General features: G+C 47.7%; 1 protein-coding gene across 2 annotated transcripts in view; it reads left to right on the top strand.

Annotated features, from left to right (window-relative positions):
• Nucleotides 1-14,753, top strand: part of CELF5 (CUGBP Elav-like family member 5) — a 78,749-nt gene that overhangs the window by 15,134 nt on the left and 48,862 nt on the right. For both annotated transcript variants that reach the window (XM_081895672.1, XM_081895671.1), the window contains exon 2: nucleotides 6,408-6,490. In XM_081895672.1, coding sequence (XP_081751798.1) covers nucleotides 6,408-6,490 — 83 coding nt within the window. The remainder of the gene's footprint in view (nucleotides 1-6,407; nucleotides 6,491-14,753) is intronic.

The raw sequence follows: 14,753 nt of genomic DNA, 5'->3' as shown, positions 1-14,753 counted from the left end.
CGGAAACGCCGTTTACCTTCCCGCCGGAGTGGTACCTATTTATCTGCTTACACTCTGACTTGCTTTTGAACTGCTAGGTCGGCAGGAGCAGGGACCGAGCAACAGGAGCTCACCCATCGCGGGGATTCGAACCGCCGACCTTCTGATCGGCAAGTCCTAGGCTCTATGATTTAACCCACAGTACCACCCACATCCCTCTTACTTACATCTTAGGTATAGTTGGTAGAATTGACACTGAAATGTGTATTGGTGAAAAGGTTTTAACACGGGTTTTTCCATGGGGCCGTGTTAAAAGGAAAAGCCCTGGGAAAATCCACTGAACAGCAAGAGCAGCTGTCCCTGAACTTTAACTGGTTGTTGTTGTTCTCTAGCTAGCTAACAAGTGAGCGAGTGATGTTAAATTAGGGGATTAAGGTTCTCAATTGCGTGTTGCCATTTTGGAAGGGAGCTGTCCTTGGTAAATGAAGCTCTCCGAGTAAATGGCCTAAGGCTGGGCGCAGGTTGTGGGGAGAGAGACAGACCTCTGCTTATGTCTGTTTGAATTTTTAAAAATATATTCGAAGATACTGAGCCTGTGCTGGACAGCTTAAGATACTGTATGAATATTTTTGGATGCATCGTTTGATGTTTCTTGTTTGCTTTGGAGAAAGCTCTGCAAGCAAAATGTTGGATAATATTTTTTTTAATTTATTAATTTTGTTTCAAAACCGAAAAAGAATTACAGGTATCAAATTCAAAATCCATATTCGTTTTGTAACATAAGCCCATTGATTAAAATATACCTAATTGCTAGAGACTTCCCTTTGCTATAGAGTGGTACCTCAGGTTACATATGCTTCAGGTTACATATGCTTCAGGTTACAGACTCTGCAAACCCAGAAATAGTGTTTCAGGAACTTTGCTTCAGGATGAGAACAGAAATAGGGCTCCGGCAGGCACGGCGGCAGCAGGAGGCCCCATTGGCTAAAGTGGTGCTTCAGGTTAAGAACAGTTTCAGGTTAGGTACGGACCTCCGGAACGAATTAAGTACTTAACCTGAGGTACCACTGTATATAAATGCAACACAATTAGAAATGTTATATCAGAATTTTTTATAAATTCCCCTATACCCCCCACTCTCCTTTACCTATGTGTGATCTCAATAATATTATTATTTTACTTCTTCCATCTTGTTGTGTTGTTTTAGTTTAATAATTAGTCAGTTGATTCTTTTATTATTTCCTTGCTTACCCCTGCACGTTTTACACATTATCTATTAATAATGTTGAATAACGTTTTTTTTATGGGCCTGGACAATGTTTTCGCCCCAAAGGGAGTCCTTTCTTATACTTCCAGTCATTTCCAACGGTGCAATATTGATGTCTGCCGTCATGCTCTGCCAAAGGAGCATGCTTCTGAACACCAGAAGTTGATGTCATGCTCAGTTTGCGGGTTTCCCTTTGGGGCATGTGATTGGCCACTGTGAGGGCAGAATGGGTTCCCTTTGGCCCGATCCAGGTTCTTCGGATGCTCTTAGGCTCATGGACAGATCAGTGGCTACTGATCGCAATGGCCATCTTCTTCCTCCCTCCCTCTCCCTCCCTCCCTACTCACAGTAGACCTCTGTAACATCATTTGAGCCTATTCTGGTGCGCAGCCTGGGAGTCATTTTGGACTCACAGCTGTCCATGGAGGTGCAGGTCAGTTCTGTGTCCAGGACATCTGTCTACCAACTCCACCTGATACGCAGGATGAGACCCTACCTTCCCGCGGAGTGTCTCGCCAGAGTGGTGCATGCTCTAGTTATCTCCCGCTTGGACTACTGCAATGAACTCTACGTGGGGCTACCTTTGAAGGTGACCCGGAAACTACAACTAATCCAGAATGCGGAAGCTAGACTGGTGACTGGGGGTGGCCGCTGAGACCACATAACACCAGTCCTGAAAGACCTACATTGGCTCCCAGTACGTTTCCGAGCACAATTCAAAGTGTTGGTGTTGACCTTTAAAGCCCTAAATGGCCTCGGCCCAGTATACCTGAAGAAGCGTCTCCACCCCATCATTCTTCCCGGACGCTGAGGTCCAGCGCCGAGGGCCTTCTGGCGGTTCCCTCATTGCGAGAAGCAAAGCTACAGGGAACCAGGCAGAGGGCCTTCTCGGTAGTGGCGCCCGCCCTGTGGAACGCCCTCCCGTCAGATGTCAAAGCGATAAACAACCATCTGACATTCAGAAGACATCTTAAGTTCAGGGAAGTTTTTAATATGTGATTTTACTGTATTTTTGGTCTCTGTGGAAGCCGCCCAGAGTGGCTGGGGAAACCCAGCCAGATGGGCGGGGTACAAATAATAAATTATTATAATTATTATTATCATATCCCCCATTAGGTAAAATGGCGATCCGGGGTACTTAATTTGTAGGGAATTTGTAGGGAATAAAGGAAACTATGGAATTTACGCCATATGCTCTCAATCTCTGTTTGCACTGTATATGGTGGGATGTAAGCTGAAACAAGAATGATACTCTTGGATTCCAGATGCAAGGTGATCCCCCGTGCCAGCTGCTCGAAAACCGAGCACTCAGAAAGCTGTGACGCTAATTGAGTGGAAACCAGAGTTACTAGGCCCCCTCCTCGGTCGTCCCCTTCCGAGCAGTTTAGAGGCCTTGATTTCATAGGCGTGGTAACCGTCGAGAACTATGCTGTCAGTTGCCCAAGTTTCCTGCAGCTGGATTCCTGCAGTTGGGTCTCTGGACCATAATAAAGACTGTTGTTGTTGTTGTTGTTGTATCACCCGTTCCACCCTTGGAACTACCTTCAACTGGATTGGCCTTGGGCCTCACCATCTTGCACTTCTGACTAGTCCTGGCATCATAACCCTTCTGACTATCAGGAAGTCTCACACCTGGCTTTGTTGGGACTCGAACTCTAGCCACGTTCCTCTCTGAGGAATCAGTGTCGGCACACACAGCCTCTGGACGTGGTCCAGTTTCCTTCTCCAAGGAAACAGTGTCAACCCTTACAGCCTTTGGGCGTGGTTTCCTGTCCTTTGAGGACAAACCCTGTACCCCTTTCAAGACTCCGGGTTCCAAGACCTGTGTTGAGCCACTAGGTAAAGGGACCCCTGACCACTAGGTCCAGTCGTCACTGACTCTGAGGTTGTGGCTCTCATCTTGCTTTATTGGCCGAGGGAGCCGGCGTACAGCTTCCGGGTCATGTGGCCAGCAGGACTAAGCCGCTTCTGGCGAACCAGAGCAGCGCACAGAAACACCATTTACCTTCCCACCGGAGTGGTACCTATTTATCTACTTGCACTTTGACGTGCTTTTGAACTGCTAGGTTGGCAGGAGCAGGGACCGAGCAACGGGAGCTCACCCCGTTGCGGGGATTCGAACCGCTGACCTTCTGATCGGCAAGTCCTAGACTCAGTGGTTTAACCCACAGCGCCACCCGCATCCCTAGAGACTCCTTACACTGCGTTTAAAACCAAAATCACATTTGGGTAGAAACTGTTTCTCAGGCGGCTAGTCCTAGTCTTTGTAACCCTGTACCTTCTTCCAGAAGGCAGAAGCTGAAAGAGATCATTTCCGGGGTGTGCACGATCCTGCCCTTTTCAACTTCAATGGATTTTGTATTGGGACTTATCTGTAAGTCCAGGGATTGTCCCCGGGAAACGGGGACTTCTGGTAACTTTAAGCTAGCAGCTCAGCGGAACAAAATAAGGTGTGTTCACCTAGGTATTCCTTTTGCCTGTCTTGGCTCCCCTCCACATTCAAGATCTGGCCCTCTCTTCCCCGTCCTTTTCTGTCTCTTGGGGGAAGGAGTGGCTGGATTCAGAAATACATTCTGTAGATTCCCGATCTCTGCACATATTATTTCTCCTTTCCTCTCCGCTTAAGGCTAAAAATAATCACAAGAGCGAGATGATGTGTACGGATTTCGCCCCCCCTCCCCTTGCCTGCTCCTCTCCCTGTGTGGTTGCAGATGCAAACCTACGATTAAAAAAACACACCCGATCAACCAGTTTGTTTGATGCGCCATGGCTCTGGGGCCCTATTAATTAGAATTAAAAATTTAAACCACTGTGCCGTGGGCGTCTCCGTGGTACAAAGGTTAAATGGAGGGGCCGTGTGCAATGAGCGAACACAAGCGCTGCTGCTGCTGTTGGCGAGTTCCAGGCCTTGCTCATGATGTTAGCTGTGGGCAGGTAAGCACAGAGCCTCCTAGTGCAGCAGCAGTCTACCCCTGTTTGCCAGTTGGAGGAGGCAAATGGCAAGGAAGGCCTTTCAAAAAGTGCCGGGGGAGACGGAATTCACATTTTACTGCTGCTTTTTCCTGTTTATTCTGGTTGATGCCCTTGCCTTTTGCATTGATTGGCATCAATGTTCCAGTGTTATGAGAGAGGAAGAAAACAGTTCATGTCTTACAGTATTTGCCTTTCTTCTAACTAAGAATAGCTGTCAACCGTCCCTTATTTGGCGGGAAAGTCCCTTATCCTAACCTTGTGTCCCGCTGCTGTCCCTTATTGATGATGTCCCTTAAATTTCCCGGGTTTCAAAGGAAGCAGCTCCTCTCCCTCCCTCCCTGCCGGCCAGGGAGGAGGGAGGCTCCAACTGTGTTGCTTGGCTGCGGTGCTCACCCAAAAAGGAGTCTAAGAACGACTGGGAGGTGGAGCTTGCATGCCTTGTGCCGCTCAAATCGGCCGCCTTGTCTGGGGACTCGCCTTTGCTCAGCGCTTCCCAGCGGAGAGGTGAGGGTGGTTTTCCTTGCTGCATCCCCTTTGCCGGGCTGCTGCGCTGAGGGAACCACGGCTTGAGGCTTCGTTTGGCTGCTGGCTGGGCTTTCTGCCTTTGGCTCGGAGGGGCTCAGAAGTTGAACATACCTGTGTTCTGAAAAGCTCTTATTTTGGCTGCTGATCCCTTATTTTCGAGGCTGCTGGTCCCTTATTTTCAAATCTGTAAGTTGACAGCTATGCTAAGAAGTCTCAAACACAGCAACCTTTCTTCACAAGTCAACTGCTCCACTCCCTTGAAAATTTTGGTTGTCCATTTTTGACTCCACATTATCCTTTCCGAGTGGACGCGGCCAGAACTGTAAACAGCAGTCCAAACATGGTCGCACAACAGATCTGTATTATGATATTGGCAATTTTATTTTAAACCTCTTTCCTTTTTTTATTTATTTAACTTTATTTGGCAGACAGCATTAAATTACACATCATCCCACCATAATATACTAAAGAATACAACAACACACAACTATACACAAGTAGACAGTATATACATCACCAATCATTGCTTTTATCTGTTACTACTTTACAGAACAGAAAAAAAGAAGAAAGAAGAAAATAAAGAAAATTAACAGAAAATAAAGTTGACTTCCAATTAAACCCATTGTACTATCACTTATTTTGATCGTTTTACACAGAGCATCATACTGTCATTTTGTTTTCCTTATTCTTATCCAAAGTACATGATTATTTATCACATTCGTCTTACAAGAATGAGTCAAAGGTCTGCCAGGAGATTTTTGTCGTCACAGTAATTTTTCAAGTAATCTTTAAATGTTTCCCATTCTTTATGTAGCTTCTGCGTCGGATACCTTCTGATTCTACCTGTCATCATGGCCAACTGTAAATATTCTGTCGTTTGGACCTGCCATTCAATTATTGTAGGAGTCTTTTTGCTTTTCCAGTTCCTTGCTACCATATTTTAAACCCCATTCCTAATGATCGCTAGCATGGAACTTGCTGTTATGTTGAATAGGATCCAAACTGCAGCAGTCTGATTGGTCCTAGAACAATAGGATCCAAAATGCAGCAGTCTGATTGGTCCTAGAACAATAGGATTCAGAATGCAGCAGCCTGATTGGTCCTAGAACAATGCAGCAGTATGATTGGTTAGCAGGAACCACCCAATCCAGCTCCAGATGGAAGTGAATCCACAACCTGATTGGCCTACAGGAGAATTCTGGAATTAGCCAATCACGTGCAGCCCATTGTGTAAATAATGTATATAAAGCAGATACTTTGAGGGGACATTCATTCATTCCTCCTCACCACTATGAGCTGAATAAAGAGCATGAAATCCACTCTCGAGTATATTTCACTTGCCTTTTTAAAATTTTTACAGCTGCTGCCTTGCCTTCCCACAGCTCACCTTGTGTTCTTAAACCCCTTAATCTCCCCACTTGATCCTGTACTTCTCCCACAGGAAATGCGACAAGGTGACAGGATTGCTCTGCCTGCTCTTGGTAAAAAATGTGCATGGAATTGGTGTGTGTGTGTGTGTATTTGGGTGGGGCAGAGAAGAGAGTTTGAGAGCCCTTAACGGAACAGCGCATGAAGTACATTTGGTGCATTCATGCGTATAAGCGTGCATTCTGCACATACATGTTCACGCGTTTGATACCAGTACACGCCCTCTCCGTTTCAGGTTGCGCCTTCCTGACGTACTGCGCCCGAGATTCGGCCATCAAAGCTCAGACAGCGCTACATGAACAGAAGACGCTCCCTGGGGTAAGTCTTGGCTGTTGGAGTCACTGTCGGTGGGCTCCACAGGCTGCTCAACGGAGGTGTATTTCGCTCAGAGAAGCGCAGTTTTGCACCTTGCCTTGAAGTGAGAAATCATACGTCAGTCTGTGCCTTCCAATAAGTGTGTGAATGCTTAAAGGGGCCGGGGGGGGGGAATGTAGGAGTGGATTTAGGCACTGGGAGAGGATATATTATTTGGTCATCATCCTTCCTTGCACATGTGACTGAGATCAGCAGAATACCATCCTTTGCAGCTTAAACGTGGAAGCTAAGACAAGGTTAATTTAACCTTCTAGAAGCAATAATCCAGGATTTTCCCTGGTATTTTCCCCTTTCTCCCCATTAAAAAGAACAACCTCTCCCTCCCCCCCCTCTCTCTCTCACGCACACACACACAAACACACTGTTCTGTGAAGAAGTAAAAGTAGTATTTACTTACATAACCGAGGCCTTGAAGTAGCAGCAGTCCTAGGTGCTAAATCAAGGCAGGTTTATATCTAACTTAAAAGTAAAGGTAAAGGGACCCTTGACCATTAGGTCCAGTCGTGGCCGACTCTGGGGTTGCGGCGCTCATCTCGCTTTATTGGCCGAGGCAGCCGGCGTACAGCTTCCAGGTCATGTGGCCAGCAGGACTAAGCCGCTTCTGGCGAACCAGAGCAGCGCACGGAAACGCTGTTTACCTTCCCGCCAGAGCGGTATCTATTTATCTACTTGCACTTTGACGTGCTTTCGAACTGCTAGGTAGGCAGGAGCAGGGTCCGAGGGATGGGAGCTCACCCCATCGCGGAGATTCGAACCGCCGACCTTCTGATCAGCAAGTCCTAGGTGGCACTGTGGTTTAACCCACAGCGCCGCCCGCATCCCCAACTATCTAAGTTACTAAAGTGCAAAATCGAAGTTTGATATGGTGTCTGAGCTGCAAAGCTTGGACATGCACATGTGTGCTCAGCTTGGAAGCATGATGAAGAAAGAGAGAGATGCCCAAGCTGGAAGGAATTATGGGGTGGTATAGCTGCTGTCCAAGGAGGACAAAGGAAGTGACGTCACAGAGTTCTCTGAAGCAAATTTTACAGGAAAGCTCTGTGAGCCTCAGCCCCTTTATGTGCCCATCTGGCAAAGCATGAATTGTTGGTTTGGCTGAAATAAACAGACCTGTGCCCGCACCCTGATGCTGTTGGACCCCAACTAGGAGTTTGCCAGCACTGAGCTGAAATCTCCAGTTTCTTGCTTAATTTCCAACCAGTGACATTTTTGCTCGAACACATATGAGGAAGAAAATCCGGTTTAGTTCACATCAGAACACACATCTCCATAGTTTGCAAACCTATGCAAACCGCTATGCTCCCAAATCCACAGTTCTCTGAATTCTGTGACAGCGCTCCAAGCGAAATAATCGCACCGAAACTGCTTTAAGGGGGAAAGAGGGTATTTTAAAAATGCATAAGTTGTTGAAGATAACCTACCAAAAATACACCATATTAGAAGAAATTGTGTGCAAAAAATATGTGTGCATTAGGAGAAACGCTTGATAAGTTTCCGTGAGGATTTGTTTTTTAAAATGTACCTTGGATCCTGAACGCCTTGGTACTCGGACGTTTTGGCTCCTGAACACTGCAAACCCAGAAGTGAGTGTTCCGGTTTGCGAACCTGAATGTCTGGCAGGAGCTTCCTGCAGTCAATCAGAAACCGCGCTTTGGTTTCCAAACGTTTTGGAAGTCGCACGGACTTCTGGAACGGATTCTGTTCGACTTTCAAGGTAGGACTGTATACAGTGGTGCAAGAACCCTCTCCGGCACCCAGGGCGGGACGCTGAGGGGCAGGGCAAACTGCCCGGTGGTGCATGCATGACATCCGTACGGACTATGCATGTGCAGCATTCCGTACAGACTACCATAAGGACAGCGCGCAAGAGTGGCAGCCCATACGGACACCGTGCAAGCAGTGCCCATACTGACTGCCCGTGCCCTCGGCCACTCTACAGTTGGGGGAAGGCAGGGGCCATCTTGTCATCCCCCTGAGTGGCACCTGGGGCAGACCACCCCCCAATTTGTATGCCCCTGACTGTACAGTGGACGCTCAGGTTGCAAACGTGATCCATGCGGGAGGCACGTTCGCAACCCGCAGTACCACATCTGCGCACGCACAGGTTGCGATTTGGTGCTTCTGCGCATGTGCAAAGCGTGATTGACCGCTTCTGCGCATGCACGACCGCCGAAACCCGGAAGTAACCTGTTCCGGTATTTCCAGGTTCGGCAAGGTGCGCAACTCAAAAACGCGTAACCCGAGGTATGACTGTATATCCATCACAAACGAATGCAGAAATGTGGCACACTGAGGCCATGTACATGTTTGCATCAGAGGATGCTTCTCCCAGCACTACATCTTTTACTTTGCTGTGCACACCAGAGAGATAGTGAGGAGGTCTTCACCCAATGCCCACGACTCGCTTGGTTCGCCTGCGCCAAACTCTGATTCCGCAGAGGCTGTCCTCTGCGCATGTCTGATGGCTGCCTGAAATGGACACACCTCAACTTAACTGCATTTTCAAATCGGACGGAAGCCGCCTTGGGGGAAAGCACACTAGCCGAGAGTATTTCCTCAAGAAGCCTATGGATTGTGGCTAATGTCAAACGCTGGATCCAGGGCAGGCAGAGAGGTGTATGCAGACCACATTTAACATTGGGGAGAAGTGGAAATGGAAGAAAACCAAAAACAGGTTTGCCCTTCTCTAGTCAAGGATGACAAGAGAGTCCAGCAACACCTGGCAGGAAATATACAAAATCAAACTATCCCCTTCCTTCCTTCCTTCCTTCCTTCCTTCCTTCCTTCCTTCCTTCCTTCCTTCCTTCCTTCCTTATTTTATTTGTACGTTGCTTTTCCACAAAAGGAATCACGCTCAAAACATCTCACAGAGAGGGAGAGCAGGAATGCATCTTGAAACCCAAACACTGCAAAAACAATTTCACAACAAAGCGGCAACACAATCTCAAATGCAAAGCATTTTGATACCATAAATATAACAGCATGGCACTGTGGGTTAAACCACAGAGCCTAGGACTTGCCGATCAGAAGGTCGGCGGTTCGAATCCCCTCAAGGGGGTGAGCTCCCGTTGCTCGGTCCCTGCTCCTGCCCACCTAGCAGTTCGAAAGGACGCCACGGCAAGTAGATAAATAGGTACCACTCTGGCGGGAAGGTAAACAGCATTTCCGTGCACTGCTCTGGTTTGCCAGAAGTGGCTTAGTCCTGCTAGCCACATGACCCGGAAGCTGTACGCCGGCTCCCTCGGCCAATAAAGTGAGGTGAGCGCTGCAACCCCAGAGTCGGCCACAAGTGGACCTAATGGTCCACAACTGGACGCTTTACCTTTACCTTTATATTTACAACACCACACCTCTTTGCTTTATGGCAGGCTGTTAATAACCCTCCTCAGCAAATGCTTTTCCAAGGCAGGAGCTGCCAAGAGGTTCCATCACCAGCGCTCAGCTAAAGATAAATTCTGTAAGAGTAAAGCGCCGACTAAGAGTTATACGAAGAGTCGGGGAGAATCTGGGCGATACCCTTGGCCTCTAGTATATCCTGGCTGTTTTGCCTTTTAGTTTGTTTTTCAAACGCCAGTGCTATGCATTGCTTTGAGCTGACGAAGCTGTAGCTCAGCTGACCTTTCGCTTCCACCCCAAAAGTTGCGCTGCTCCTTAATATCCCGTGGCTGCCTGGTTTTCCTCCTCAGCAGTTGAAAGGTTAACTTTGACTCAGATATATAAGCTAATCGCCAAATGGCACCTTAAACCTAGGTTACGGTTGCCACAACGAAATGTCTAGGTAGCTTTTTTTCCCCAATGAAAGGAAAAAATCTCAAAGCGATTTTCAACACATTGAAACACCCGATCGAACAATCTGGAATAAAACAAAATTCAAGCTTCAAGGAAAGTATTTCAGAAGCTTCTTTAAGTGACATTTGGCTTTTCCCATTAATAATAATAATAATAATAATAATTTATTTATACCCCGCCCATCTGGCTGGGCTTCCCCACCCACTCTGGGCGGCTTTCAACAGAATATTAAAATACAATAGTTTATTAAACATTTAAAACTTCCCTAAACAGGGCTCCCTTCAGATGTCTTCTAAAAGTCTGGTTGTCGTTTTTCTCTTTGACATCTGGTGGGAGGGCGTTCCACAGGGTGGGTGCCACCACCGAGAAGGCCCTCTGCCTGGTTCCCTGTAACTTGGCTTCTCACAGCGAGGGAATTGCCAGAAGGCCCTTGGAGCTGGACCTCAGTGTCTGGGCAGAACGATGTGGGTGGAGACACTCCTTCAGGTATACTGGGCCGAGGCAGTTTAGGGCTTTCAAGGTCAGCACCAACACCCGAAAACATACTGGGAGCCAATGTAGGTCTTTCAAGACCAGTGTTATGTGGTCTCGGCAGCCGCTCCCAGTCACAAGTCTAGCTGCCACATTTATTTACCTACTTGAATTATAGAGCAGCCCTGTAGCAGAAGGACTCTAGGAAGGCAGGGTGGTATAGTGGTTAGAGTGTCGGACAAGGACCTGGGAGATCAGGGTTCGAATCCCCACTCTGCCATGAAGCTCACTGCATGACCTTGGAGCCCGTCACGGCCTCTTCACCTATCTTGCAGGGTCATTGTAGAGCTTAGCTGAGGAGGGGTGTGGACCATGTACTACTTGGAGGGAAAGGGTGGGATATAAACACAACTAATAAGCTCTTCTTGTATGGAAGTGAGAGCTGGACCATCAAGAAGGCTGATCGCCGAAGAATGGATGCTTTTGAATTCTGGTGCTGGAGGAGACTCTGGAGAGTCCCATGGACTGCAAGAAGATCCAACCTCTCCATTCGGAAGGAAATCAGCCCTGAGTGCTCATTGGAAGGACAGATCCTGAAGCTGAGGCTCCAAGACTTTGACCACGTCATGAGAAGAGAAGACTCCCTGGAAAAGACCCTGATGCTGGGAAAGATGGAGGGCACAAGGAGAAGGAGTGGACAGAGGACGAGATGGTGGGACAGTGTTCTCGAAGCTACAAACATGAGTTTGCCCAAACTGCGGGAGGCAGTGGAAGACAGGAGGGCCTGGCGTGCTCTGGTCCAGGGGGGCACGAAGAGTCGGGCACGACTAAACGACTAAACAACAACAACAATAAGCTCTTCTGCTTCTCTGTGTAAGAAAGCTGGAGGGGCCAGCCAGGTGGAGATGTCCGTTGTCAACCTGGCAAACCAGAGATCTCCAGGTGGTTAATTTCAAACACTGCTTTGACGTTGCAGAGCTTGGGGACTGCTGATTCTTTTTCTTCTTTTTTTAAAAGTTAAAAGCAGAAACTGTTTATTTTATTTTATTTTCATCTGGAAAAGGGACAGTAATTTATTATTATTATTATTATTAAAAATTTTCTTGATTGACAAAAGTGTGTGCAATCTCTCTCTCTCTCTCTCGTATTCCCCCTCTCCCCCCATGTAACATTTTTACAAATCAGTTTCATTTGTTGAGACATTGGGAAGAAAAGGGGGAAAGAGGTGGGGGGAGATGGGGGGGTCGGGTGGGCGTTTGGTGTCAGCGTCGCTTGCGCAGGTTCTCTGCTGTTCACTTGTGTTCCTTTGGCGGTGAGAGAGGTTGGGGTTGGCCTAGGGTGTGGTTGTTCATTTGCGGTTGGCTGTGGTGGTCTTTGTTTTCATGTGTGAGTGGGGTGGGTGTTTTGGATCAGGTTAGCCATATTGATTTGTATGCTGTTGGTGGATTTTTGTCATCATCATTTTTGTATACTGTCTTTGTATCTTACAATACGCAAGGCGGTACACAAGCTGAAGAAACGAAAAAGGTACATCTTATAACAATCTAAACGGTACGCGGGTGGCGCTGTGGGTTAAACCACAGAGCCTAGTACTTGCCGATCAGAAGGTCGGCGGTTCGAATCCCCGCGACGGAATGAGCTCCCGTTGCTCGGTCCCTGCTCCTGCCAACCTAGCAGTTCGAAAGCACAAGTGCAAGTAGATAAATAGGTACCACTCCGGTGGGAAGATAAACAGCGTTTCCGTGCGCTGCTCTCGTTCGCCAGAAGCGGCTTAGTCATGCTGGCCACATCACCCAGAAGCTGTACGCCAGCTCCCTCGGCCAATAAAGCGAGATGAGTGCCGCAACCCCAGAGTCGGTCACGACTGGACCTAATGGTCAGGGGTCCCTTCACCTTTACCTATAACAATCTAATGCAATACAAAAATGTGATAATAAAACAAAACTTTAAAATAAGCAACCTACATCAAAAAAGTAACATTCAACAATCATTAGAATAGTATAAAAAAATTAATATCAACATATAAAAGTTAAACAGAAATCCACTCAACGGTTACAATAAATAATATCTAAACTATAATCAATAAAACAACGGCAAGCCACAGTACATAAAACAATACAATACACATTGAGAATCATAGAATCATAGAGTTGGGAGAGACAACAAGGGCCATCGAGTCCAACCCCCTGCCAAGCAGGAAACACCATCAGAGCACTCCTGACATATGGTTGACAAGCCTCTGCTTAAAGACCTCCAAAGAAGGAGACTCCACCACACTCCTTGGCAGCAAATTCCACTGTCCAACAGCTCTTACTGTCAGGAAGTTCTTCCTAATGTTGAGGTGGAATCTTCTTTCTTGTAGTTTGGATCCATTGCTCCGTGTCTGCTTCTCTGGAGCAGCAGAAAACAACCTTTCTCCCTCCTCTATGTGACATCCTTTTATATATTTGAACATGGCTATCATATCACCCCTTAACCTCCTCTTCTCCAGGCTAAACATGCCCAGCTCCCTTAGCCGTTCCTCATAAGGCATCGTTTCCAGGCCTTTGGCCATTTTGGTTGCCCTCCTCTGGACACCTTCCAGTTTGTCAGTGTCCTTCTTGAACTGTGGTGCCCAGAACTGGACACAGTACTCCAGGTGAGGTCTGACCAGAGCAGAATACAGTGGCACTATTACTTCCCTTGATCTAGATGCTATACTCCTATTGATGCAGCCCAGAATTGCATTGGCTTTTTTTAGCTGCCGTGTCACACTGTTGGCTCATGTCAAGTTTGTGGTCAACCAAGACTCCTAGATCCTTTTCACATGCACTGCTCTCAAGCCAGGTGTCACCCATCTTGTATTTGTGCCTCTCATTTTTTTTGCCCAGAAGCAGGGACTAGAGGGGAGAGCAAGGCAGGTGGAAGGAGGCCTTGCCTGATGGAGTCTTGTTGGGCTGTGTATGTGATAAAGGGGAGCCATACCGGGGTGAAGGTGTCTTCTTCTATTTGGGGTGACTGCTGGTGGTTCTGAAATGCAAAGGGGACTTAAGTGTGTGTGTGTCTTTGTCTGTGCTGAAGTTCCCTGGAGCAAACAGCCAGCTGTCCGGCGCATTCCAACCTTTGCAGGATGTTGATTTGCTGAGTGACGTGTGTTGTTTTCGCTCCTCCCCTTGCTCCAAGGAGTTCAGTGGAGGACGCAGGGCTTCCATGGCCACCTTTTTCATCCTCACGACAGCCCTGTGAGGCTGAGCGAGGGTGTGGTTGATCCAAAGGACACCCAGTGAGCAAGTGGGAAGAGAGCTGAGCCACAGCTTTGCTTGCAGAAGGGTCGAGGTTCAATCCCTGATGTTCCCGCCTGACATCCTGGACAGCTGCTGCCAGTCAGTGCAGGATGATACTATTGATCTCTTGCAACAGGGTCCCAACTCACCACACGCAGGAGGGAGGAGGAGGACCCAGAACCCAGGTGTGTCCGCCCTTATATAGACATTTTAAATTGCCCGCCCTGGAGCTCCAGACCACCCCTCCATACACCATACATACATCACAGAAGGGGTGTAACCTAAGACCACCCCCCCAAACATCAGACCTACATCACAGATGTTCGGGGGGGGATTTCCGAAAGGTGGAGCTTTGTCCTGGATCTTAGGCAAGTCAATCGAAAACTTGCTTTTATTTGGCGTTTTTGTGTCAAAAACAACCACCACCTTTTGGGCTGAGCCTTTTTTGCAAAGAAACTGGACGTTTTTTGCACTATTTCTGAGGGGAATTGACAAAAACGACACTGCCGCCATGGGCCGCCGCACGTCCAGACATTTCGCCGATTGCAAAATACTGCGCCGATTTCTGCCCTGACACTCCTCTCGGCTGCAGTGTTCTGGATATGTCTGGGAAATGTATGGCAACCCTAGGTTTCCCTAAACATCAAAGCTCAACTTTCGGGGTGTCCGGGTTTGGACTATTT

The sequence above is a fragment of the Podarcis melisellensis genome (assembly GCF_964234715.1).
Source record: "Podarcis melisellensis genome assembly, chromosome: 18".
Lineage (NCBI taxonomy): Eukaryota > Metazoa > Chordata > Lepidosauria > Squamata > Lacertidae > Podarcis > Podarcis melisellensis.
This window is presented reverse-complemented; position numbering and strand designations above follow the sequence as displayed.